The 27,411-nt window shown below is 43.2% G+C and overlaps 1 protein-coding gene across 1 annotated transcript; it reads right to left on the bottom strand.

Annotated features, from left to right (window-relative positions):
* Positions 1-1,689: 1,689 nt before the first annotated feature.
* On the bottom strand, positions 1,690-25,828 carry UBE2L3 (ubiquitin conjugating enzyme E2 L3). Its single transcript, XM_080985391.1, has 4 exons — positions 25,758-25,828; positions 8,844-8,939; positions 4,855-5,041; positions 1,690-3,936 (listed from the first exon to the last, which is right to left on the bottom strand). Exons 1-4 carry the CDS (start codon positions 25,782-25,784, stop codon positions 3,782-3,784), a joined length of 465 nt encoding a protein of 154 aa, XP_080841517.1. The 5' UTR covers positions 25,785-25,828; the 3' UTR covers positions 1,690-3,781.
* Between the last annotated feature and the right edge of the window lie 1,583 nt (positions 25,829-27,411).

Here is a 27,411-nt window from a genome sequence, read left to right as displayed (position 1 = left end):
CACTGAGCTACAGCTGATGATGTGCTATCTTCTTGCCTATGAACATTTGTCTTGCAATGGTCTTAAAAGGTGCTACAGGAATATTGTGGCATTTACGTATTCATGTTACAAAACAAAACCTCGCACAACAACAGGATGGAGGGCATGAGAATTTAACCCAGACAAGACACAGAGTATTCTCCCCATCCTCTCTTCATACACCTTTGAAAGGATTTTAACATTGAATTATTGCACAGGGACGGGAGGAAATAGGAGGACTTTAGCTTAACGTTTGCTTGGTGGAAAAGTTTTAACGAACCTAACACCAAGACCGAAAAGCCTACGTTAATAATAATAATAATAAATGCAAGGGAAGTAAGCCATGCCAGAAAGCCTTTGAGAGCATTTTTATTCAGGGTAGCAGAATGGAATTGCAAGAAAGCCTAGACCAATACAAGAAAAGGTGGTGTAGACTTGGATCTCAAAACGACAAGTTTAGAATTCAGCTTTGTTTGAAGAACCAGACAGAACCATAAGAAAAAAGTGTGAACGCCTGAGTTGACACTGCATCGCCATTGTACTCTTCTTTCATGCATGCCTCAAATTACACTGCTCTACAGTGTATGCGGAGCAGTCTTGTTGGCCGGTGCAACCCCCACCCCACAACTGTGTGTAAAAGAAATGGGCCTTGGATTTGCAGGCTCCCACTTCCCTCTAACTCCTGTCCTTATGAACCTCTTAATATCCAGGAGTAAGAAGACTATTTCTCAGCTTTCAGGGACTGGGGTCGAGTGGGAAGGGAAGAATCTCTGGACTGCGTGCAGTGCTGCAAGAATTGGCCTTAGCCACTGAGGCCCTCCTCTTAAGAGAACTAGTTTAAATGGGACACCCCTTTGCAAGAAGCCCACCTGACCATCCGCTTTATGCACCTACAAAAACTCTTCCTTGCTGATTGGCAGGAGTTTGTGGGATCTTTAGAGAGGAACAGCTGAAGGCCAGGGGGATAATCTTGTAACTAAAGAAGTAGCAGCAGGATCTGAAGCCTTCCGGTTCTCGCGTGTTTTGAATTTTCTTCCATCAGATGCGGCCCAGCTGTTCTAGGGGAGAGTGGAAAGCCTTGCCGAGAGAGCAAGTCGCTGAATGGAATTGGCAGAGACCATTTCCGTAACTGGGGAACCTAAAGTAAAATGTGCATCGCCGTGCCTACAGAAACTGCTGTCGTAAGACAATGTCTGCACCTGCAGAAGTTCTGGGTCGTGTGTTAACATTCTCTGCACCAATGCATCTCTCAGGACAGATCCATTTCTAGCATGCGAACTAGCCTCTCAAACGAAGAACTGTTATACATTGCCTGATCTCAAGACGAGAGGTCAAAAACAGGCATGCCTCCATTCCTAGGTGTAATAGGAAGCAACACCAGAGCAGCACAAAGGTGGGGATTCTCAACAGTGGCTCCTTGAACACAGGCCCTTTTCAGAGAGCACCAGTTCACATATAGGCAGTTTTGACCTGAGAAGTTTACAATTGAAAAGCTATATATTCTCACTAGCGACGTTAACAAGAGTGACGGATAACATGAGAGCTGTGCGTGTACAGAACTAGGGGGCTAACCATGCTAACGGATGCGACTGGCAGTGAAAACCCAACGGGGCTCAAGTGAGAAGCGCTGGCGATGCAGGATTTACATACACTTCAGCTTGACAGATGAAATTTGGCAATTTTTTTTGTTTATTTTGAATCTGCGTGAGCGTGAATGAAACAAAGTCAGTACCAACTTTCTGCAAATGAAGACACAAAAAAATTGTGGAAATTTTGGTAAATAGACAGTGCTGGTCACCAAGCCTGAACACACACACTTAAGGAAATGCAAGTGTCCATTAAGTAAAAGGTAGTTTTTTTTGTTTTTTGTTTTACTTTAATCGCCTACCAAAGAATTTGTCTAAGAACACTTAAAACAGAGATGCTTCATATCCCAACTTATAAAAGAAAAAACTTTTTTTTGTTTTTTTTACTTTTCAACAGAGAGGTACTTGGCTGTCAATCTTTTACGGTTTGAAATCAAAAGTTGGGAGCGGGGGAGGAGGAGGGGAGAGAGGGGTATACACAAAACATTAAAAATCCAAAAGGTTACTCTACTGCTCCCCTGACGTACGTTAGCCCTAAAATGTAGCAAAGGCAAAGCCCTACTTCCAAACTCCTTACAATTACCCACCTGGGCATGGAAAGGTTTACTAATGCAAGTTCCTGCAAAATAGAATATGATATGTTCTACTTGCGCTCTACTAAGTTTCCACAGGGATGGGGGTCCAAATGCTCACTCGAACCAGGCGTTTAAAACTCAGCAGCTCAGAAGCCACTTTTGGTCACATGGCTAGATCGCATCTTAGGGTATCCTAAACTTTAAAACACTAAAAATGAAACCGGAAGGGTGTTGTTTCAAGTTATAAAGGGGTAGAACTTCACCTTACTTGAGAAGAAATGCCTGGGATTAAAAAAAAGAAAGAAATGCATTTAAGTTTGGCTGACCCCTGAAAATGATTACAGCTCAATTTTAGAACGGCGAATTTCACGTAAGAATTTTATGAATGGCAGTATGTATGCCCTGGCCACTTACTGCTGAACCGAAATTTCTTGTGTTTCCAGTAACAATCAGACAATCCATCATTACGGGAAGGTAAATTCCACAGGAGAGGGGTAATTAGATGGAAACTGTGTTCAATGACTTGCAATTTGTTTTCTGAAATTAACACTGCATGACGTTTTACTTCTGTAACCCTCCCGAAAAAGCGGGGGTTGGCTGGGGGAACTTTGTTTTTCCTCCCCTCCATTTTGGTACCTCTTGGTCCCTAATTTGCAAATTTCCCCATTGCAATGCTGTTCCGAATAATTAAATCTTCTAATAGTCTGCATAGATACTAAGAATAGAAGTGTAAAATAAATCTTAAAAAAAAAAAATCATCACATCCCACTATTCCTTTTTGCTACAGAAAATCCTGTATCAAAAATTTCTCAGAAACAGGACTTAAGTCATACTGTAATTCACTCATGCACACAAAGCTTGGAGTTCCCCATTTAATAAACATTATTGTAGTCACATCAGCCGAATTTACACGAGATCTAGGCTCGGTTCTGATTATTTTACGGAGTACATGTGGTAGATTTTATTATGTTACAAACTGGAGTTAAGAGAAACTTGAGACCAAGTTCCACAAAGCACAGTGCAACATTTTAAAGAGGGATAAAGAAAGCAAAACTGCCAAACATTCAACTCTTTCTTTTCTTTTCTTTTGCCAGGACAAAGAGATAATTTTGCTAAGACATCAGTGCGATGGTGGGGTTTTGTTTGTTTGGGGTGGGGGGGTGTTTTTGGGTGAGGAGAGGGAAGGATAAGGGGAAAAACTTAAATGTGGGAGGAAGGAATTGTAAGGAAAATAAGAAATAACAGCCACAACCTTTTGAACTTTTAAGGGCAGATTATAAGTCTACGATATTTTTGATAAATTCTGACAAGGAAAAAAAAAAGAGAAACAGCATCCTTTAAAAGTATATTGAAGCAGTGATTTTAAACAAAGAAAGCAGAACTAGAACATCTTAAATTTTTAATCCTTTCTTTACAGGTTACCTAGCCCACTTTTGATTAAGAAACTGTAGAAAGTTAGTAACAGCCACAAGTTAACACCGAGAGGTGGCACTTGTCAATTTCCCATAGAGTCCTGCTTTGTGGTGTGTCTGAAATGCACTGCTCCAGATCTTCTATCACACATGGCTGACATCAACTCTGTCAGGTTTTTTTTTTTTTTTTTTAGTCCACTGGTCGCTTTTCACCATATTTCTTTGTAAACTCTTCAGCGTTCTTACAGAATTTTTTACGGTCCTTAGAGTATTCTTCGGCTAGGTCGGCCCGAAGTGGGTGCTCGGGCTGGGGGTCGTTCACCAGTGCTATGAGGGACTGGATTACTGCCGAAAGAAAGCACGGAAGATGTCAGTATTGATGCGTGAGAGCGGGGCTGGGGGAGGAAAGAGTATTTCGGTACACCCAAGCCTATTGGTTTCTTTTACTTTTAAACCAGCAGAGGTTTTCAATTGCCCATGGCCTCCCGCTAAAGGTGCTACCAATACCACATAAACAAAGCTATTAAAACCCACGAGAAATTGAACTTCCAAACCTCAACCCAAAACACTGATGGGTTGAAGCTGGGACACGAAGGGATGGGGGTGTAAACCCGACAATCATTCTGGGCTTGCTCAGCAATGATTTGGCAAGCTGGTGTTATTGCATCCAAAAGGGTCCAACGTCTGCTTGTATTTCTGACCAGATAAGTTGGGAAATAAGTTGAGAAAATAGGGAATTAATCTCATGACTGTGCAGCGATAGTGTCCTTTTCCCAGGTTTATTTTGCAGTTCCTTTTTTCTTTCTCCCAGCTTTCAATAAAGAGTTTGTACATTATAATAAATTATTATTATTATTATTATTATTAGATGTCAAACAGAAAAATAACTACTTTTAGAAGACATCTGAAGGCAGCCCTGTTTAGGGAAGCTTTTAATATTTAATAGGCTATTGTATTTTAGTGTTCTGTTGGAAGCCACCCAGAGTGGCTGGGGAAACCCAGCCAAATGGGCGGGGTATAAATAATAAATTATTATTATTACAGAACTGCTGCTGTCAAAGTAACCATGGTACAGCCAATGTTTTATTTGGGTTTACGGTCAGATGTTGTATGCCATCCCTTGTGGCACCTGCATCCCACCCACTGTAGATAAGAACTAAAACCCTCATTAAACAAAACCTTTTACAGTTAACTCTACTTAAATTCCCACTACAAATATAAATTAGTCTGAGAGAAACCATGGCCATCTGCTGGAAGTCTTACCTTGATCAGTTTTGGTGGCTGGCTTCCAGTTTTCAGCACTAATTACTGGCAAACAAACCTGCCCCTTTTCATCGATGTTAGGGTGATAGATCTTTGTTTTAAATGTAATCTTGGGAGGTTTGAATGGATACTCTGCTGGAAAGTTGATTTCGATTCTGAACGCACCCTTGTCGTACGGAGGATTGTCCTGGAATGAGAAGATATTAAGAACACTTCAATACGGGATGGGTAGATTTCAGAGGAATCACCCACAAAATGGATGGCTATATTGTTTTCCTTCATAAAAACATTAATATATGAACGATTCAAAATCAATATACCAGGAGTTGTGTTATGTGTCACAGAAAAGATGCCACAGGCTGATAAGGAGGAGTCTAGTGATGAAGTCGGCTACTAGAAGCAACATGCAGGACAGTGCTTTGCAGAATGAACTGGAACTTGGGAGATTTGTATTGAACTCTAAAAGCTGTGGCTTGCTAAAACAAACCAGCAAGAGAACTGCAGGCCAGGGGGGTCAAGAGAAAGGCTTTTCAAAGCAACTTGCTGTCACTGGAAAAACACCACCGCTGCCTCCCTCCAAGGAAAGCTTTAAGTGTGGGAATGGAGAATTTCCATGCCCCTCTATTCCGCCACGTGTAGCTTGACCCACTTTTAGAATTGCCTTCCTGGCTATCACTGAAGCTCTCTCCCCACCCAAGGACACATTTATTTCCCCCACTGCCTTACCATGATAAAACCTCATTTTCAATAACATACAAATACGTAATAAAAATATAATAGCAGCGAGGATGGGAGGGATAAACAAAAAACAGCAAAAATCCAACAGCAGCAATGAGGAGCCGCCAATTATCCACTGAATGACCTGGGGATTGGAACAGCTTTTGTTTGGTGTCTAAAGGGTAGTCACTCCCTGTCAAGCCTTCAAGAAGGATATTCCATAGATCAGATTTCTGGGGTGCCGCTTCAGAACAGCCCAAATACCCTTTCCTTCAAAGGCTAGTTCTGCGGTGAGTGGGAACAGGACCAATTCTGGAGCAGCACCCCATAAATCCGACTTGTGTATAGAATACCCTTGCAGTTAAAAAACAACAACGAAGGGCACAATTCCACATGCTTCCATTCTACGATGTGTGGTTTGTGTAATGAGTATCCCTCTAGCACATCCTACCCTCCTTCACTTCAAGCCTTCTCCCTGCTCATAGTACACCCACACCATGCTGTCCCTCTGGCTCACTCACTATATGCCTCCTGGCTCTTTCTACTCCTCTCCCCTCCTGCTTCTCTCCCTGTTGATCACTACTAGCTCATGCTCTCTGCCTCATTCCCTGACGCTGCTGCAATAACAGCATTCTCTCTACCAGGAAATAAAAGCATCAGGGAAAGAGCTGGGTGCCTAGGCCGCGTGGCACTCAATAGACACAAAAGCCGGCTGCCATTTTTGCACCTCACTGGTCTGAAACATTGTGTTAAAAACCAAACTTTCCCTAAAGCTGAAGTTTAAAATTCAGTAAGGAAACCTGCATTCAAGAGCAACACCAGTTAAAAGAACAAATGAACTAATGAATCCATGGAAACAGTGGCTGCAAGGAACCAGAAGGCAAACGCAGTTTGAGATCATTTAAAAATGGGAGGGGAGGGATTAAAAATTACGCAGGAACATCTCTTCTCTTCAGGGAGGCGAATCCAATGGCCAGAACTCAGAAAGCCCTGCACCACGCAAGAGGCTTAGGTGCTTGTGTTGCTGACTGAGAACGCCACATGGCAAATCACAACTGAAACCAAGGGATGGAGGGAGGCTTACTGCACAAAGGAAAACATCTTGGAAAATCCCCCCTCTTTTGGATCCACACCAACTGTGTGCTCATAGATTCAGTAACCTTTAAAATTCTAGCCATCCTGCCTCTAAGGCAGGAGCGGCTAGACATCAAGTTTATCAATGCAAAAGATGGGCAGGCAGAAGAACAGGGTGCCTCTGAAGATACACAAAGCTTAGGGATGTTTTTAGCAGCAGGATGAGATTGAGCTCACCGCCCATCCCCACATGTCCTTTCCTGGTTAGCTTTCTTCATTTTGGCAGCCTAATTTTAAGTGGGAACAGTCATTTGTTGTTGCTTTCATTAAGCAACTATCCAATTGGACCGAACACGGGTTAGAGCTCAACGTTGAGCCTACTAAGTGGTGAACGCAATGGCGAAGATGACCTTCTTCGCCGCCTCTTTTGCATCTACAGGAAACAGCAGGAGACTTCTTTAGGTGGTCCGCAATCTAACAAAACCACCTTCATCATTGGGGTCTGGTGAAGAACCCAAGATCTCCTGCAAAGATTCTGCAAAGTTTTTTTCCAGATAAAGTCACTCAGATTCGGGAAGAGGTAGGTTCCGCTGTGGTAGTGAGGCCAGGGCAGGAAAGTGCTAGAGTCCTGTCTGGTCAAGTTGCGTGGGATCAATTCCAATCTGTTACCTTCGAGGATGTGGACAGGTTATTAAACCGCTTCTTTTAAAAAAATATTTGGACCTGGCCAATATGGCCAACTATTGCCCAGTCTCAAATCATCCATTCTTGGGCAAGGTGACTGAGTGGGTGGTTGCTGAACAACTCCAGGCACGCCTGGAGGATGTGGACCATGTGGATCCCTTTCAATCGGGATTCAAGCCTCATCATGGGACTGAAACTGCGGTTGCGCTGGTCAATGATCTCTGGTGGGCCAGGGACAGAGGTAAAAGCTGTTTCCTGGTTCTACTGGATCTCTCAGCAGCCTTAGGCACCATTGATCACGACATCCTTCTCGACCGTCTAGAGGAGTTGAGAGCTGGGAGCACTCTCCTTCCTCCTGGGCTGCGTCCAGACAGTGGTGTTGCGGGGGAGTGTTCAGACCCCTGGGCTCTCACTTGTGGGGTGCCTCAGGGATCGGTCCTCTCCCATGCTTTTTAACATCTATATGAAGCTGCTGGGAGAGATCAGGGGGTTTGGACTGGGCGTTCACCAGTATGCGGATGATACCCAGTTCTACCTCTCCTTCAAATCTGAACAAGTGAAGGTCCTGTGCGAGTGTCTGGAGGTGGTTGGAGGATGGATGGATGGATGGCAGCTAACAGATTGAGGCTGACTCCTGACAAGATAGAAGTACTGTTTCGGGGGCACAGGGGGCGGGCAGGTGTGGGGGACTCCCTGGTCATGAATGGAGTAACTGTGCCCTTGAAGGATCAGGTGCACAGCCTGGGAGTCATTTTGGACTCACAGCTGTCCATGGAGGTGCAGGTCAATTCTGTTTCCAGGGCAGAGGTCTACCAGCTTCACCTAGTACGCCAGTTGAGACCCTACCTGCCTGTAGACTGTCACGAGTGGTGAATCCTCTGATTATCTCCTGCTTTGACTACTGACTATGTGGGGCCTTTGAAGGCGACCCAGAAACTACAACTAATCGAGAATATGGCAGCTAGACTGGTGACTGGAAGTGGCTGCCAGGACCATATAACACAAGTCCCAAAGGATCTTCATTGGCTCCCAGTACGTTTCCAAGCACAATTCAAAGTGATGGTGCTGACCTTTAAAGCCCAAACGGCCTTGGCCCAGTATACCTGAAGGAGCGTCTCCTCCCACATCGTTCAGCCCGGACACTAAGGTCCTCCTCCAAAGGTCCTCTGCTGGTTCCCCCACTGCGAGAAGTGAGGTTACAGGGAATCAGGCAGAGGGCCTTCTTGGTAGTGGCACCCTCCCTGTGGAACACCCTCCCTTCAGATGTCAAGGAAATAAACAACTATCTGACTTTTATTATAAGACACCTGAAGGCAGTCCTGTATCGGGAAGTTTTTAATGTTTGATGTTTTACTATGTTCTTATATATGCTGAGAGCTGCCTAGAGTGGCTGGGGAAACGCAGCTAGCTGGGCGGGGTATAAATAATAAAATAATTATTATTTATTATTATCACCAGGTGCAAACGACCTCAGTAGCACTTTTGGAACCAAAAAAAGCTGCTTTCACACTCACAGGAACAATAAGCCCTTGCCAAGTCAATAAGTTAGCTTCATCAACTTGGATATTACGGAAGTTCTTCATTCCACATTTGCGGATTTCTTCAAGCTCCTACAAATCAAGAATAACAAAAAAAAAGAATGTTAGAAAGAAAAGCCAGAAAACAGTTAACAGTTTAGGAAAACACACATTACTTTTTTCCTTTCGTATTAAGTGGATGGGGATTGAAAAATGAATCAACTGCTGAACATCACTCTTCTTACTTTGGGCAGGTTACATTTCATGGCTATGCTGAGAGGAGGTTCTGTTTACATTTCTCTAATTTGTGTCAGATATAAAATAAAATAAATACCACTACTGATAAAAATAATGTACTTTCAGTCCCACTATTTTCAATCAGAAAGACTACAGCAGGTACTCCCACTAAAATTACTGAGACTTGAAAGTGCTTCACATACCCCAAATGCAGTAACCCATAGAAGAACGAAGCATATGTCAGAATTATATCAGCATACTGCAACACAGTATATTGCCTAAGGCCAAAACCAAGAGATGAAGATTACCTATTGAGCAGGTTTGACTGTTTTAAACCAATGCAGTTATTAAATAATTAATTTAACCTATTGCAATTGTAACCCACTTTTGGATTTATTTATTTTTTTTGTAAAGAAAAGGGGGACAGTGTTTGTTCAAAAAGTAAAAAATAAATAAATCATGATTTAAACACACCAAGAGAAAAATAAAAGCCCCAGAGAACACATCAGGTTCCATCAGTCTCAGGGGGCAGTCCATTCCTCATATCACTTGGGAAAAAGACTACATCAAAGGCGTGTCCTGCCTGATATGTTGGACCAATGAGCATTTTAGAGAGACCCATAATTGTCATGGAGACCATGAAGTCTCTAGCTGGCTCAGTATCTTCTGTGTGGATATTGAAGTCCCCTAGGAATATCATCCTGGCGTCCTCCAACAATACCCCAGAGAGCACCACATTCAGCCCTGCTGGGCAACAGGGAAGTTTATGGTTTGGGGAGGGAGGCAACTTTCATTTGCATTTGTTTTTCAAAAAATGTTTAATCGAGAGGTATTGCACAAGAGTGTTACTCAGCAATGCCAACATTCTGACGAAGCAGCACTGCTATTACATTCTCCAATGTTATTCCCTGCATGTTCGGATCTTGAGAACAGCGTTCAAAACTCCCATTGCTGTAGGTGCATTTTGCAACAGGGAATTTCATTAGTGCGAGCAGTTTCTGAGCTCTGGGCGCAGTACTGCACCTAAGATTTCCAATTAAAACTGCACAGTGGAAGGAAAGGAGGGCCTTTTTCTGCCTCCTCACTTCCAGCCACTCTCTGAAGAGACCCTCTTAAGAATATCAGGGAGGGGGGCAAGGGAAGCATGGCTTTGTTTTCTGCAGTCTTCAGATGAGGACTAGACCATGTGGGAAATGAACATAAGATTTTAGCTGCAGTTCATTCATTTTCAGCTTTGTATTCTTTATAAAAAAGCGCACCTAGACAGTCTGTTGTTGCGCCCATAACCTAGGTTTAAGGTGCCATTTAACTCCTAGCTTTCATACCTCAGTTTCTAACACTGCTAGAGAGCACATGTCCTCTGAACTGGGTTGAAGAAATTTTGAAATGCCGTCATACTTAAGTTGCCCCAGTGTGCCTGCTTACTTATGGTGTCGTGCCATAATCTAGTAGCAGGTACACTGACTGGGAAGTTTCATCACGAAGAGACAGGTGCAAACTTAGCTATGGTAAGGTAAAGGGACCCCTGACAGTTAGGTCCAGTCGCGGACGACTCTGGGGTTGCGGCACTCATCTCGCTTTACTGGCCGAGGGAGCCGACGTACAGCTTCTGGGTCATGTGGCCAGCATGACTCAGCCACTTCTGGCAAACCAGAGCAGCGCACCAAAACACTGTTTACCTTCCCGCCGGAGCGGTACCTATTTATCTACTTGCACTTTGACGTGCTTTCGAACTGCTAGGTTGGCAGGAGCTGGGACCGAGCAACAGCTCACCCTGTCGCGGGGATTCGAATAGCCAACCTTCTGATCGTCAAGCCCTAGGCTCTGTGGTTTAGACCGCAGCGCCACCCGTGTCCCTTTAGCTATGGTAGGTCACAGCTATTGCTACTGCCATAGCAATAATACTTCTTGTAAACTTGCTGAAAGCTAAAGGTCAACAGACCTGGTATGGTGTTTCTCCACTGATCCCAAGTAGAACACATAGAAACAGCAAAGAAAAGGCAAACACTGGCTATACTGTCAAAACCCAAAGATGCCAGCAAACAATAATTGTATATATAGATTGGCATAATGGAAGTGTCAACTGGCATTATAGAAAGACATGCTATCCAAACTTATATGAACAAAGGGGATGAAGAGTACTGAAAAAGATTCTCAAACTTCATCACAACAAGCCTTCCCAAAATAAACTATTCACCTGGCAGCACTCATCCACGCAAGAAGCCCTCACATCAGTAAAATGAGATCCCATGCAGAAAGGATTCAGACTGATTCTACAGAAGCAAAAGCATGTGGTCCACTGACTTCCCCTTCCCTAAGGAGACACTGTTTGTGTAGTCAAGGAGAATTTATTTCCCTTGAAAACTGGCCAGGCCTCTCTAGCAATAGCCTACCTGAAAGTCGTGAGAACCCTTTGCTTTTATTTAATGCATTTTACCACACTCTTTTAACTGAAATGGCTCTCGGAGCAGCTTACAATGATCAGTAGTAACACAGTCCTCGCCTTCAGACTTACAAACTGAAAAGCGTGACACACAAGAGAAAGGAGGAGGAGATTGGAAGAAAACACACACATACTCAGGTGCCAATTCTTCACATTTTTGCTGCTACAGAAATGACGAGGAAACAGTTCAGGTAACCTGGTGGAACTAAAGACAGGGGATCTCTCAGTCTCTGTAGCTTGGTGTAAATGATATAACCAAGCTGCTTTATTAGGGGCCTAATCTGATTATTTAGTACTTAGGTATCACCCATAGAGGGACGCGGGTGGTGCTGTGGGTTAAACCACAGAGCCTAGGACTTGCCGATCAGAAGGTTGGCGGTTTGAATCCCCGCGACGGGGTGAGCTCCCGTTGCTCGGTCCCTGCTCCTGCCAACCTAGCAGTTCCAAAGCATGTCAAAAGTGCAAGTAGATAAATAGGTACCGCTCCGGCGGGAAGGTAAACGGCGTTTCCGTGCACTGCTCTGGTTCGCCAGAAGCGGCTTAGTCATGCTGGCCACATGACCCGGAAGCTGTATGCCGGCTACCCAGGCCAATAAAGCGAGATGAGTGCTGCAACCCCAGAGTCGGTCACGACTGGACCTAATGGTCAGGGGTCCCTTTACCTTTATCACCCATAGACCTAAAATATATACTATGTACTTTTGGCTTCTATTTTTACATAATTAAAATGTTTTTCAGTGACAGCTACTAATTACTAATGGACATTGTGACTGGTAATTTTACTAGGGACAAGGGTTATGAGGGGGGAAAGATAGAAATCATCCCATTTTTAAACTCTAGCTCCCAGACTATACACCACCTAGCCCATTATTGTCTACTCCAGCCTCCTCAACCTGATGTCCTCCAGGCATGTTAGACTACAATTCCCATCATCCCTGATTATTGGCTATGCAGGCTGGTGCTGACAGGACTTGTAGTCCAAAATAGCTGGAGGGTACCAGGTTCAGAAGGACTAGCTTACTCAAACTTGCAACAGCTCTATCAGGTCTTAGGCAAAGGGAAATCCTTGGAGATGGCAAGGATTGAACCAAAAACTTTTACATGCAAGCATTAGGCTCTGCTAATGAGCTATGGTCCTTCCTGATGTATTTTCAACAAAGCCAATCATTAGCAGATATAAGGTGAGTGACCAGGACTTTTAAAAAAAAAAAAAAGCCTGATCCACCTGGATTTACCACTGGTGTCTACTGTCATGATGTACCCACACAATAACAAAAAAATAACTGCAACTTTTGCTGCATTCCCATGAAATGAAAAAGTACTCTGATGGAAGTTCATTGTAAGGCTCAATGTATAGTTATTTTTAAAATGTCTCAGTAAACTGCTAAAACTGTGCAAAGCTCAGTCCAATCTGACATGGCACTCTGCAAACAGCTTATTGTACACCTATGGAAATAAACATGAAACAAGCAGGAAACAGCCAATGGAATGTGAAACTTAGGCAACAGGTTTTTGTTGAGTCTCTCCTTTAGTGTGACTAATCACTTCCCTTAGTATAGAAACTAGCTACTCTGTTAGTATCAAGGTTAATTCAAATCGCCAAGGAAAAAATGCCAGATTATAATCACGGATTTCTTCAAACGAGCCTATTTGCTGATGATATACTTCAAAATAAATACTAACTGATTGCTGCAATCATAAAAATTTGGTAGGCTTTTGCAGACAGATGCTAGCTGGAATACTCAAAGGATCTGCTCCCTTTCAGGTTTCCTTTCTGTTTTGATCTGCCCGTTTCCTTTCTTATACAACTGCCCTTTTCTACCTGACTCTTGCCCCACAAGGAAGTACAAAATCTCAACCAGAAGAAAGGTCTGGTAATCGTTACTCAGCAGTGTTCTCTATGAGACTGAAGGTAAAGGCCCATGAAATGGTCAAATGCTTACAGCAGGCTTAGGGAACCTAAAGCCTACCAGATGTTTGACTACAACTCTCATTATCCCTGGCCACAGGCTGGGATTGATGGGAGTTAAAAACCTTCAACATTTGCGAGACCAAAGGCTGGCCAGTCCTGGTTTACAGTACTGAAAGAACCAACTGAAGAGATCAGACTGCTATTAAGCACAAAAAATGAGTCAAAGTCACCCAGATCTGTCAGTGGATGACACCTGCGGCAGTCTGCCCAGCCCCTGGCCCTTAGTAACAAGATATAACGTAAGTACACAATCTATTGTGCCATGCAATGATCAACAAAGATGTTTTCCCCACAGTTCTTTGTAAGAAAAAGCAATTGGTTCAGTTTTAAGCGGTTACTTTAAGAGAGCAGCTTCTCATAGCTGAAACTCAAATACAAATAGTCTCCACCTCCCTAATCCTAAACCAATTAGCCATTCTGAATCAAAATGTATTTAAAAGTCTTCCTAATTGGAACAGATTAGAAAAAGCTAACAAACAACGATATTTAAGGAGATGTGGTTCCATACTACTATTTAATGTGAATGAAACATTATACAGTGGTACCTCAGGTTAAGTACTTAATTTGTTCTGGAGGTCTGTTCTTAACCTGAAACTGTTCTTAACCTGAAGCACCACTTTAGCTAATGGGGCCTCCTGCTGCCGCCACGCCGCTGGAGCACGATTTCTGTTCTCATCCTGAAGCAAAGTTCTTAACCCGAGGTACTATTTCTGGGTTAGCGGAGCCTGTAACCTGAAGCGTATGTAACCTGAAGCGTATGTAACCCTAGGTACCACTGTAGTGCACACAGATAGGTAGCCGTGTTGGTCTGCCATAGTCAAAACAAAAAAATTCCTTCCAGTAGCACCTTAAAGACCAACTAAGTTAGTTCTTGGTATGAGCTTTCGTGTGCAAGCACACTTCTTCAGATACACTGAAACAGAAGTTGCCAGACCCTTCTATATAGTGAGAAGGTGGGGAGGGGTATTACTCAGAAGGGTGGTGGGAATGGGTGATTGGCAGATAGCCGAGATGAGCCTGTTGACGACTCTTAACGACTGCAATAGGTCTTACAGGAAAAAGCAAGGGGTGAGAAGGTGAGAAATGGCTTTGTCATGTATAATGAGATATCATTATAATGAGATATCATTATCTCATTAATCAATGGCTTTGTCATGTATAATGAGATATCATTTTTTATAATGAGATATTATTATCTCATTATACATGACAAAGCCATTTCTCACCTTCTCACCCCTTGCTTTTTCCTGTAAGACCTATTGCAGTCGTTAAGCGTCGTCAACAGGCTCATCTCAGCTATCTGCCAATCACCCATTCCCACCACCCTTCTGAGTAATACCCCTCCCCACCTTCTCACTATATAGAAGGGTCTGGCAACTTCTGTTTCAGTGTATCTGAAGAAGTGTGCTTGCACACGAAAGCTCATACCAAGAACTAACTTAGTTGGTCTTTAAGGTGCTACTGGAAGGAATTTTTTTGTAGTGCACACATTTAACATTATGTGTGTTGATAGCCTATCAATATAGTTATGACTACATACAGAGTTTTGCCTGAAGCACTGTCAAGATATGTAACATTGCAAGGCCTCCGGCCTAGCAGTAAACAAGCTAGTGCAGACCATAAGAGGGTCTCAATAAGACACGTAAGGGCACTGAAAAAGGCAGCCCAGCTGTTTGTAAAGAAAATCAGGATGGTCTTCAGATATGGTATCTGCTCAGTTGTTCACACATGGCTATTAAAAGTTCACTCAGCACTTGTGCTGTGCATGTATATATATTTAAAAACATATATTGGCAAGGCTCACACTGAAAATGAACAGGAAAAGGGGACTCCTGGTTGTCAGAAAGCAATCTGTAGGCCTGGCCTTCCACAACCTGATGCCCTGCAGGTGTTTTGAATTAAAACTCCTATTTAACCCAAGCCAGAGCGGTCACATTGGGGAAGATTAAAGGTAAAAAAAAGGTAAAGGACACCTGGACGGTTAAGTCCAGTCAAAGGTGACTATGGGGTTGCGGCGCTCATCTCACTTTCAGGCTGAGGGAGCTGGTGTTTGTCTGCAGATAGTTTTCCGGGTTATGTGGCCAGCATGACAAAGCCGCTTCTGGCGCAACGGAACACCGTGACAGAAACCAGAGCGCACGGAAACACAGTTTACCTTCCCGCGAGAGTGGTACCTATTTATCTACTTGCACTGGCATGCTTTCAAACTGCTAGGTTGGCAGGAGCTGGGACAGACCAACGGGAGCTCACCCATGGTATCCCAAAGGCAGACAGCAGACTTCCCACATCTTACTGAACCATCTGAGATGGGAAGCAATGCCTTCAGTAGCATAAAAGGGGCTGATCTACTAATGGTCACTAGGGCACCACCCTTTCCCCTTTCTGATACAAATTAGTAGCACAAGCCACAATAACTGTATAGTGTTCCATTTGCTCACATTTCTGTGAAACTGAAAGAAGCATAGAATCGGTGGCAGTGACAATGAAGAATGAGATTGGAATATAGCAGTGAAATCTGGGGCAGCAGTCAGGATTTGGGGAAACAGCTACTTTGGCACGTAAGAGGGTGTTCGAAGAGGAGTCCACATGATGGGGAGTGGAAAGGTCCAGGGAAGATGCTCAGATCCAAAGAGGAAACACTGGGAATGGTGAAGGGATTTTGGCAGGCAAGATGAGGAAGGGTGGTACAGGGATTCCATAGCAAAGTTTTGTTTTGTTTAGAAGTTGGCACCTCCACACCACCAGTGATTCCCGCCTACCAACATGTGATAAATTGGTGGTGTGGAACCCAGGCCTCTGCCATGTTTTGTCCGGTAACCCATTTTTATTTGCTTAACCTCCATTTTGAAATTCATTATTTCATTTCATTTCGAAGCCTCCCGACTTCTGAATAATGGCAACAGGGATCACATATTATTGTCTCTCTGGCTTCATACTGAATTTTCAATAGTTGGTGGCTTTTAAAACAAACCACAACAACAACAACATACCACCACATTTATTTCTGTTTGTTAACCATTCCTACACCACCTGCAATGTTGGCAAGATTCCGCCTTTGGCAACATGCTCTTCTGGAAGTTTCATGTGGAAAATATGTCACGAATCAGAAGGAAGCAGCTAGCTAGCAATGGATGCTAACATTAGAGCAGTCCCTTTTGAGGAAATTGGGCAATTTTAAAAGAGAAGCAGAAGTTCAGCAACGCTGAGTGACAACATGACGTGAATCCAGCATATAGTATTGCTTGTAATCTTTACCATTAAAGCACTTCAACCTCCTTTGCTGAAATCACTCATGTACCTTTCACTCTGCACTTTGCCCATCATTTCCTTTTCAGGAGACAAATCCTGCAGCATATCTCAAAGAATGAATCTCCACCCACCAACTAGTATTACTATGCTCAAATATTCAAAATGAGAGCGCACATTTAGATTTAAAACACACTAGAAGCTCTAACTTTGCACTCCTGCTTCTAAACCTTAAATACACAAATCAATCATAATCTCAGCCTTCACTCTAACGAGACTCTTTCATCAAACAAAGAAATAAAGAAAGAGAAAAAAAGTGAGATTCTAAGAAGAGACAAGGAAATGACTGGAAGCTGCTTGCAGCTTGGAGGCCATATGTTGCCACTCCCAATAAGAAGTGATTCAGAATATCCTCTCCCTCTCCACAAAAAGGAGTTAAGTCTCAAGTTATTGCAATTAAAATTTGAGAAAAGATCCTTTCATCTATTTTATTGGTGGGGAGGAATTCTATTCCCTGTTCTGAATATTGTATGGACTCCCTGTCTGAAGCCCTGGAGAGCCACTGCCAGTCAGTGTAGACAACACTAAGCTAGATGGATCAGTGGGTCTGACTTGGTATTAGGCAGCTTCCTAACTAGGCATATAATTCCAATATGGCTATCTTGAAACTATAATGTCAGGATACTGTCTGATATTGATGATATTGATTCGGAACAATGACGTCGCTGTTAACTCCAGAGCCCCCCAGTGGCAGTAGCCATGCAAATGCATTTTCAAATGAGACAGACATATATTACTACGCCCATCTAACTTTGCATAAATTTGAATGTTAATTCGTGCTGGCATGCATATTTAAAAATAGCACATTAGCTAACGTTAAGGATGGGCTAAAACAATGAACTAGGGAGGGGGGGTCACAGCAAACAATGACCTGTTGAAACTTCTGTTGGAAGCCACCCAGAGTGGCTGGGGAAACCCAGCCAGATGGGCGGGGTATAAATAAATTATTATTATTATTATTATTATTATTATTATTATTATTACATACAATTCTATTATTTGCTTTCAAATAATGTGTTCAGTAGAGTATCTGGCAGTGAGAATTTAGCTGAAAATAAAGTTAGAAAAGAATATACGGACCACCACTCTCAATCTAATCTACTAAGTTTTAAAGTCATTATTTTTACCCAACGTGTCCCAGTGTTATGGTCTACACAACATATATGTCTCCTGCCTTTTTCCCTGACAGGAACACAAGGCTGCTTACATATAAAAATAAGAACAGATAAAAACATGGGGGGGATTGTTAAAAAACAATTAAACATACTATTATATATTTATATTAGTGAGCTTGTGCCCAGTTGCTTGGTGCAGTGCCACCACATCAGAGTATCGAACGAAACACACACACATATCAGATTTTTTTTAAAACAGGAAAAAGTTACTAGCTAAAACATAAATAGCTTGATGAGTCAACAGCTCATTTACAAAAGATCTGAATACAAATGCTCCAAGTTAGTTTCATTGGGAGTGTTTGCCGCTGTTAGTTTATGCAGGAGTTCAGCTGAGTAAATGTTTGACTATGTAGCTGTTCAAGCAAAAACTTTTTAAAATCAACCTGCTTGCTATTTCCCTGCCTTTCAGGCAGAAATTTGAAGACAACTGTGTTAACATTTCAATGTTTCTGAACACTCCAAATTTAAAAAGTGAAAATCACAATTTGGGTTTTTAAAAAACTTATTTCCCTAAGGAGCTGGTGTCATTTTAATGCCACAAAATGATTTGCTGTAAACATGGGGCAGTTCCTTTCATTTCACTAACCTTAACTGGTAGATAATATACATGGTTTCATATAGCCAAGAATCTTCTGTAAATCTGTATCTTCCACCAACAGAAAGTGGTCCATTTCATTTCCATGAGAAACAGAAACAAAAATTCCTTTTTGTGGCATGGGTCTAACATGTGGCAGCCCTCACACAAGGCCACTGGGTTCTCATGGAAGTGCTCTGGAGGGGTCATCTCAACTCCCATGGTGGCAGCACTTTAAAGGAATTTGGGGGTTTATGCACAGAAAACGCAAATAGTACCTTCTTATGAGCTCTGCAGCAGTCCTACATTAGCCCCACACCGCCATGTGGGGGCTTGCTGCTTGCCCGAACTAGGACAATGTATAGATTTTAATATGCTAATGACACAATATGGTATCAGTACACACAGCACTGAGACAGTGGCTCGCAGAATTGGACAGAAGGACTCTACCAATAGCAAAACAGTGGCCAAACGACACTGCTATGCTGGGACTTGCCCATGACCTTCAGCACAGTACAGCTTTTTAAGGAATGGAACAAGGCCACTACCAGTCCTTTTACATGGGCAACTTACGTTTACTGAACAAGGATCTTGTAGCAACACCACCACACTCTTGTGCAGATGGTCTAAGGTGCACTTCAAACGATTTTTATGGGGAAATGATTGCATACTAAATAAATAAATAGTTTGAAGAAATGTTTAGTAAAACAGCATTAGGTATGTTGCTGCTTTCTCTGCTCTTACACTGAAGTATTAACAAATAAAATTTCTATATGCATTATCCTACCTCTGTCATTTCTGGGAGAAGATACTATTTTTTTATTTACATCCTGGTAAAATGACATTTGACAAAGCTGAACCGTGCTGGCCCATTTGCCCCCAAATGTAAAGGGTTACTGTGTTGTATTAGCAACAGGAGTTTGGGGCTGCTTTGGCAGCTGTTTGACTGGGACACCGGAGGCCACATTTGGTCATACTCTGTACTAGAACAGAATCAACCAAAGAGGCAGCCGCCTTGAAAACAGAAAGGCCAGTATTTTGTCATAGCTTTAGTTAGCCTCTATCTGAACCCATGCTCTAGATTCAAGTCATCAAAATTCTATGGTATAGATTTCAATTACTCTCTCTTGGTACCGAGATATAAATTACTAGTTAAATCCATAATACAAGAAAAGGAAATATTATTTGTAAAACACTACATATATTGTATGAGAATTAGAGTTCATACAGACAGATCAGGGAGTGCATGACCCAACTACACTTTTGTTAGTCAAAAGCAATAATATGCCATCTAGTCCTCAGATAATAGTCAAGATATCCTATCATTTTTAGTTTATTTTAAATCAGGGTGTGACAGCCCACCAAGACTGAGCGTAAGTGCAGAGCTAAGGTGGGAGTGGGGGGAGTATTAAAGCATTTAAAGAAAGTTGTGGCAAAAATGGTTGCCCAATCCGCATGTGAAAAGATGCTATTACTTAACAGAACCCGTGTTGGAAACTCAGATATATAAGCTAGGCGCCAAATGGCTCCTGAAACCAAAGTTACAGTCACCAAAATGGGATGTCTAGCTGCCATTTGGGGGCAAGAGAGCTCTAAAGCCTTATTTTTCAAATGATGGACTGAGTGTGACTGATTCTCAGTTAAACATCTAGCTAGTTCAGATGACAACCTTGAGCTAGGTTAAGAGCTTTGAGAACTTGAAGAAGGAAAGTCCCTTGATCCAGGGACAGTTCACATATATTTTGGCCTATTCCTTCCTCTTTTTCTTATTGGTGACTGCTCCTACTCAGGCTGCGCAGAAAATGCCTTTTGGTTCCAGAAATTGATTCCAATTGTGCAGCTTAAATATAACCGATAGGATTATACAGGATGTGGTATTAGTATGTGAAAATAGTCCAGATCCAATCATCCCCAGGCATGCAACTCCAGGCATCTTTACTTGGTCGGAAGAGTCTGATAGCTAGGTGCAAAATGCACCTGGTGCCTGGCTAATTTTGAACACTGAACAGAACAGCCTCATCGGCAAAAAACAAACATAAAAAAACCTATGGTGCGGGAATTGCTGCTGAGTGGCAGCCTAGTTTGGCATGAGCAACACCTCCAAGAAAAATAAACACTCTTCTTCTTCTTTGGCGATCACTCGTAGCCGAGTAAGATTGTCTTCCATAAACACGGTTTTAACGTGTTGTGCGGATGCCTGATGATCATCTTCCAAAGCAACTACTCTATTCCGAACTTAAAAATGGAAAGCGTAATGCTGGTGGTCAACAAAAGAGGTTTAAAGACTGTCTAAAGGCAAATCTTTAAAAATGTAGTATAAACACTGACAACTGGAAAACAATGGCCTGCGAGCGCTCCAGTTGGAGAGCAGCCTTTACCAAAGGTGTCACGGCCTTTGAAGACACTCAAACTCAGGACAAAGGGAGAAATGTGCTAAGAGGAAGGCATGCTTGGCAAATCCACACTGTGATCAACTCCTGCCCGGAAACCAATGTCCCCACTGTGGAAGGACGTGTGGATCCAGAACTGGCCTCCACAGTCACTTACGGACTCATTGTTAAAACCGTGTTTATGGAAGACAATAAAAACATTCAAAACTTCAGAAGTGTGTCTGGCTTACCACCAGTTACAGACCACTTCCAACAGACACAAGCTGCACTTAAGACAATCACCTGCCATGAAGCTATTGAAATAGCAATGGATGAGCTCACTCTAGGGTAGGGTGGGAAATGATGACTCCACTTCCATTTAGTGTTCAGAAAATGAATTAACTTCTAAACACAAGTACAAACTTGAGGAGAGAGCTCTAGATTCCATGTAAAACCAGGTTTCAGATGTCCACTCACTGTTTAAAGCAGGAGTATTACCCAGGCAGCATTAACTGCAGCCAGAATGGCCAATGGCAAAAAATGATGGAAGCTGGAGGTCCAACAATATCTGGGGTGCCACAGATTCCCCACCCCTTCTACTAAAATATATCCTGGAAATGCTCTAAAAGGCAATTCTTAATGTTTATATTCAATTTACTTACTTCTGTCAACCACCTAACTGTCTGAATATGTAATCACCCTATTTAAATTATCTTAAAAATATTTTACCATGGGGAAAGGTTTGCTATGACAAGGCCTGAGAATCTCTGCTTTCCAATAAATTCCAGTTATTTCAGTTTCTGTAGATAGTTCTTAGTAGTTCATCAGTAACTGTCTGTTTCAAAATACTATATAAAAGAGTGTATATAAGATAACTCTTGTAACAGACAGGAAGTTTATTATAATATTTTCTTTTCTTTCAGATTCAACATTTACTTTTGTAAAATCCTAATTCTCATCTATATGCCCAGATCTAATTCAGGGTTGTGGAACCTATAGCCCACCAAGTTAAAAATAGAGGGAATGACAAATTACAGAAGCCAGTCAATAAAAGGACACACAGTCCCCAGAATTTCTACTGCTTTACGCTGCCATGATGCTATCTCATATTATGGAAACATTATTTTAGATCAAAATCTAATATCAGACTAGTAGTGGTAAATACAAGTAGAATTAAATAAACATAAAGGAGGGGTTCCTTATAGACAAAGTGGTTCATGGCTCAGATACAAAATACGGTACCGGATAATTATTATTCTGTGAAGCTCTCACTGAAATCAACATTAAATGAGCCATGTTTAAGTTTTAGAACCAGTGAGGAATATAATTGGCAATTTACTAATAACTTCTAATAGAGTATATAGATTAAAAGCAACTTGGGTTAAAACTACATTTTTAATCTGTGCTTCATTCAAATATTATTAAACTGAGAAGTAGACTAAGCAAAGAACAGACCCTGGAGGGGAACATTTCAGATATAAGTATGAAAGTTTCACTTTCCTTTTCAATAACGAATAATGTCCTTTCTTGGCCTTCTTCAGAAGGAAATGCTGATTACACCACCACCTTTGCTATAGCAAACAGATATGCATGGGCGGTGAGCGAAGATTAACACACAAACGTATATACATGCTGGCAGCATTCTGTACATCTATATCATTAACATCAGTAGCTCAGGCTTACAGCAAGGGTAGGGAACCTTCTTTTTCTTTTTTCTGTCAAAGGCCATGTTCCCTTAGGGGTAATCCACTGAGGGCCACCTGTCAGGAGTGTGAAGGGCCACAACCAGTTTTGAGCAAGGCCTATGTTATTCCAGCTTTCTGCCACACCCTTCTCTCCCTCCTCCTTTTCCTCTCCATCTAGTGTGCTACCAGGTAGGGGGTTAAGAGGAGATAGATCTCTTTTGCAAGAGGCCTGAAATAATCACTGACAAGAGAGATCCCCCCCTACTTTCATTGCTCCATTTAAGCATACCCCCACCCCAGTTTCCACATCTCTTTCCAGATTCATCACACAACTACACTTAGGCAGAAGGCTGCAAGCAGTCCTAGGGCAAGAATTTGCCCATCCTGGTAGACAGCATCAAGACAAGCATCGTATGCTGGAGAGCTGCATGTTATATTTTGTCCAAAATTCCTTATTTACCTTATGCAGCAAACAGCTTGAGAACTACAGCTCTAGTTACAATCTCTACAGGTCTAAAACACCAATATTATAATTACGTGTGTAAATCCTACCAGCATAGGTATGGGTTCAAAAAATACACTGGAAGTCCTGCACTCTCTCCTGTGCAGATTGGTCACTATTCATATATTTGCCTCTTAAACTTTTTAGGAACTGCATACTATTAGTCAAAAACATGCAAATAACTGGTTTAAGGACAGATGGGTGGTGCGGGTGGGATGACAAGGAAAAATAGATACTCTTATTATAATTATTTGTTGAACTTGTATCCCCCCCTAGACCCATATACCTCAGGGCGGTTCACTCTTCCTCTAAAAGTACAAGACTATTATTTCTGGCATATCAATACAGAGAGAGTGGATTTAAGTATTTTTTTAAAATTAAAAGAACAGGTTATTTCTTGAAACAAGAACCCACCCCAACTTTTGCTTTACATATAAGCTTAAAGCCATGCTGACAGTAAAAACTGATTACACAAATGGTAAAACCGTTAGGATTTATATACAGTTGTAAGAGCTTTCCAAGTGAAATCTGTTCCCAGTCAGCACCTAAGAAGAATTAAAACAATTTCAATGACATAATTTATTCAATTGTCCACACATTTCCCAAGTTCTGGACAGTAAACTTTACTCACCAAATAAATTAGAAAGCAACCTTACTATGCCTGTACCCAATTATAAACATAGTTCATTGACTAAATGCCATATAACTAATTACATATGCACAGAACAACAACAACAAATTATTATTTATACCCTGCCCATCTGGCTGGGTTTCCCCAGCCACTCTGGGTGGCTTCCAACAATATATTAAAAATACATTAAAACATCACTCACTAAAAACTTCCCTAAACCGGGCTGCCTTCAGATGTCTTCTAAACATCAGATAGTTGTTTATTTCTTTGACATCTGGTGGGAGGGCGTTCCACAGGGTAGGCGCCACTACCGAGAAGGCCCTCTGCCTGGTTGCCTGTAACCTCATTTCTTGCAGCGAGGGAACCGCCAGAAGGCCCTCGGCGCTGGACCTCAGTGTCTGAGCTGAACAAGGGGGGTGGATATGCTCCTTCAGGTTTATGATTAAGAATCTCTTAAGCAAAACAAAACCAACTTTTATGCATGACAGGTATCTTAGAAGAGGCATTCCCTCTTGTGAAAAACAAAATGAGAAATGCCTCTTCTATGATGAAGCTTGCCACTAATGGGAATTTGATGAACTTGTGATAAATTCATAAGGGGCACCTTTTTCCGACAAATATTGCAGCGCAATTATAATACAATCTGCCATGCTACAACAGCTGCAAAAGCCGTATCTGGATGTAAACTATACGAGTTAGTGAAAGGAATGCGTTAATAGTGACGCAAAAACTGATGATGCATATGCAGAACAGCTTTTAATCTGTGTTTATGAAGGCTGTGGAGCAAACGTCACTCTCTCATCCTAGATATGACTGTATCACTCCAGGGGAACAACATAGCCTCCTCTGGACTAGTACAGTGTTAATCCGTTGTCGGGGCAAAATGAAACTAATTCACAGGATATGTGTCATCTTAAAAAGCCTAACCAATTTGGACTGCAAACTCACTTAACGTAGTCACACTTACTCCCAAGTATACGCCAAGCCGTTACTGTGGCACATGCTTTCCAAAGCTCCCACCCATCCTCTTTTGTTGCCCATCCTTGCCGGTTGGGGGGGGGGGGGAGAGAGATCTCCTTCCTTACATAACCCCAGAACCAAATAAAAAGCCACCGCTTTGATCCCGTGCCTGAAGAAGAAACTTTGGAAGATCTGAAGGCTTTTTGAAGGAAGGCCGCGGGAAAAGGGGAAAAAAGGAAGGAGGCAGCAAAGCCATCCCCACCTGAAGTGACTTTTGAACCCGTTTTCAGATTACTCAAGAGAGGGAGATGGCGAGAAACGTGGAAGAATTCCCATTCTTATTTTAAAAAGGAAAAGAGAGATCCACCCCACACGGCCTACTGGATCAAAAATAACGATATATATATTTTTTATTTTTTCCCCCTCCACAGTTCCCACAAAGGACCGACTTCGAAAGAGTCTCCTCTTTTGTAGCGTCGGAAGCCACCACCCACCTCCTCCCACTCCCGGCGACACTCCGCCCCGAATCCGAAGCGGGGTCTGGGCTCGCCGCCTTCCCTCCTCCCCGGCCCGGCGAGTGGGGTGGGTGGGCGGGCTTGGACGGAGGGGCCCCCGAGCTCCCCCAACCCGGAGACGCCCCAATGGACGCGGGTTGCCCGGAGCGAGGAGAAGGCGGCCACTGGCGCCGCCATCCCGCCCTTTGCTTAGTCACCGCGGGAGCCCCTTCTCGGGCCGCGGCCGCCGGTGTGAGGAGGGAAGAGGCGGAGGAGAAGCCTCCGCCGCTACCGCCGCCGCCGCCGGCCTGCAGCCCCTTCTCGGGAGCCGAGGCCTACGCTTCCCTCAGGCGCCGGCGGAGGAGGCGAAAAAAGAGAGAGGGAAGAGCGAAGCGGAAGCGGCTCCGGCGGCCCGAGCCGGGGGGGAAAGGGGAAAGCGGGGGAGCGGGGGCTTCGAGAGCCGGGAAGGGACCGCTCTCCTCCGCCGGCCGGCCCGCGAAGAGCCTCCCGCCGCTCCCCACCCCGCCCCGGCCCTGCCCGGCGGGCGAGCTCTCGGATGTTACCTTCATCAGCCTCCTGCTGGCCGCCATCTTGGATCTGCTGCCGCTGCCCCACAATGCATGGCGGCGGCGGCTGCGGACGAGGCGGCTACATAGACCCTGCGCTTCCTGGAGTTGACACGCGCCGGGCGGGAAGGAGGGAGGGAGGGGGGAGGAGGAGGAGGAGGCGCGCGGGGGGGGGAGGGGAGGCGTCGTTTGGGGTGAGGGGTTGTCGCCCCCCCCCGCGCTCCGTGAGGGGGTTATAATGGGGCAGGCACCTCCTGCCGATAGATAACGCAGGCACATGATTTTGGAATTTCCAGTTTGGGGAATTTCAACTTTATGTATGTTTCTTCATCATCATCATCATTTTATTCGCGATTTCCCATTTTATACGTTTCCATAATTTTACAGTCGTTTTTTTAAAAAAATTATTAAAGCTTTATTGCAGAACAATTTACATACAGGTTACAGACGCTTCAGGTTACAGACTCCGCTAACCCAGAAATAGTGCTTCAGGTTAAGAACTTTGCTTCAGGATGAGAACAGAAATCGTGCTCCGGCGGCGTGGCGGCAGCAGGAGGCCCCATTAGCTAAAATGGTGCTTCAGGTTAAGAACAGTTTCAGGTTAAGAACGGACCTCTGGAACGAATTAAATACTTAACCTGAGGTACCACTGTACTACATAAAAAACATACTGCATAAAAACAACACAAACCAATACCATACCCTCGTAACAACTAAACACTAACTAACAACATATCATTTGACATCAAACACACGGAAGTCAAATTTTACAGTCGTTTTAACCTTTCAGAACTCCTCCTCCCCCCCGCCTACCAGCAGCTGCTTAATTATTATTTTTTATATATTTCCCTGCATATTCTAAATTAATTTAATTTGCTCAGGGATCCATCTACTTTAAATGTACGCTCTTATAAAACTGTAGGTTATTGCAATAATCCTGCCAATGTTCTTATCTTTTTTACAGTTTGTAAATATTCAGTAAATGGTTTCCATTCCTTTATTCATTAAAAAAGTTGTATTGGTTTCTTTTTCTTTCGGTAAGTTTCGCCATTTCTGCATATTCCATAAGTTTTGGTATCCGTTCTTCTTTCACTGGGACTTCATCTTTCCATTTTTGGGCAACATTCTTGCCGCTGTAGTATCATACATGAATAGATTTCTATACAGTTTGGGTAGTTCTGTCCCTATCATTCCCAAAACTTTCTGTATGTTTCAAAGCACGGCTGCAATATTTATTTATTTTCCCCCCTCTCGGTTTTGCCGTTTTTGCAGTGGCGTAGTGTGGGTTGTCAGCACCCGGGGCAAGGCAAGTAATTTGCACCCCCTAACCCTGAGTGAGCCAGGTAGGGGCAGAGAGCTGCTAGTGTGAGCGTGCCCCCCCCCAGATGTTGTGCCCGGTGCGGCCGGCCCCCCCCTGCACCCCCCACGCTACGCCACTGCGTTTTCGTAAACCGCTTTTGAGGATTTCCGTTTTTCTAACAAGCAGTGTAGACATTTTATTGAGCAAATAAATACAGTTGTACTTTGGAAGTCAAACGGAATCCGTTCTGAAAGTCCGGTCGGCTTCCGAAACGTGGCTTCTGATTGGCTGCAGGAAGCTCCTGCAGCCAATCAGAAGCCCCATGGGTCGTTTGGCTTCCAAAAGAATGTT

Source organism: Podarcis pityusensis (genome assembly GCF_964106645.2).
Source record: "Podarcis pityusensis genome assembly, chromosome: 16".
NCBI classification, from domain to species: domain Eukaryota; kingdom Metazoa; phylum Chordata; class Lepidosauria; order Squamata; family Lacertidae; genus Podarcis; species Podarcis pityusensis.
The sequence above is the reverse complement of the archived record's forward strand: the minus strand, read 5'-3'. Positions and strand labels throughout refer to the sequence as shown.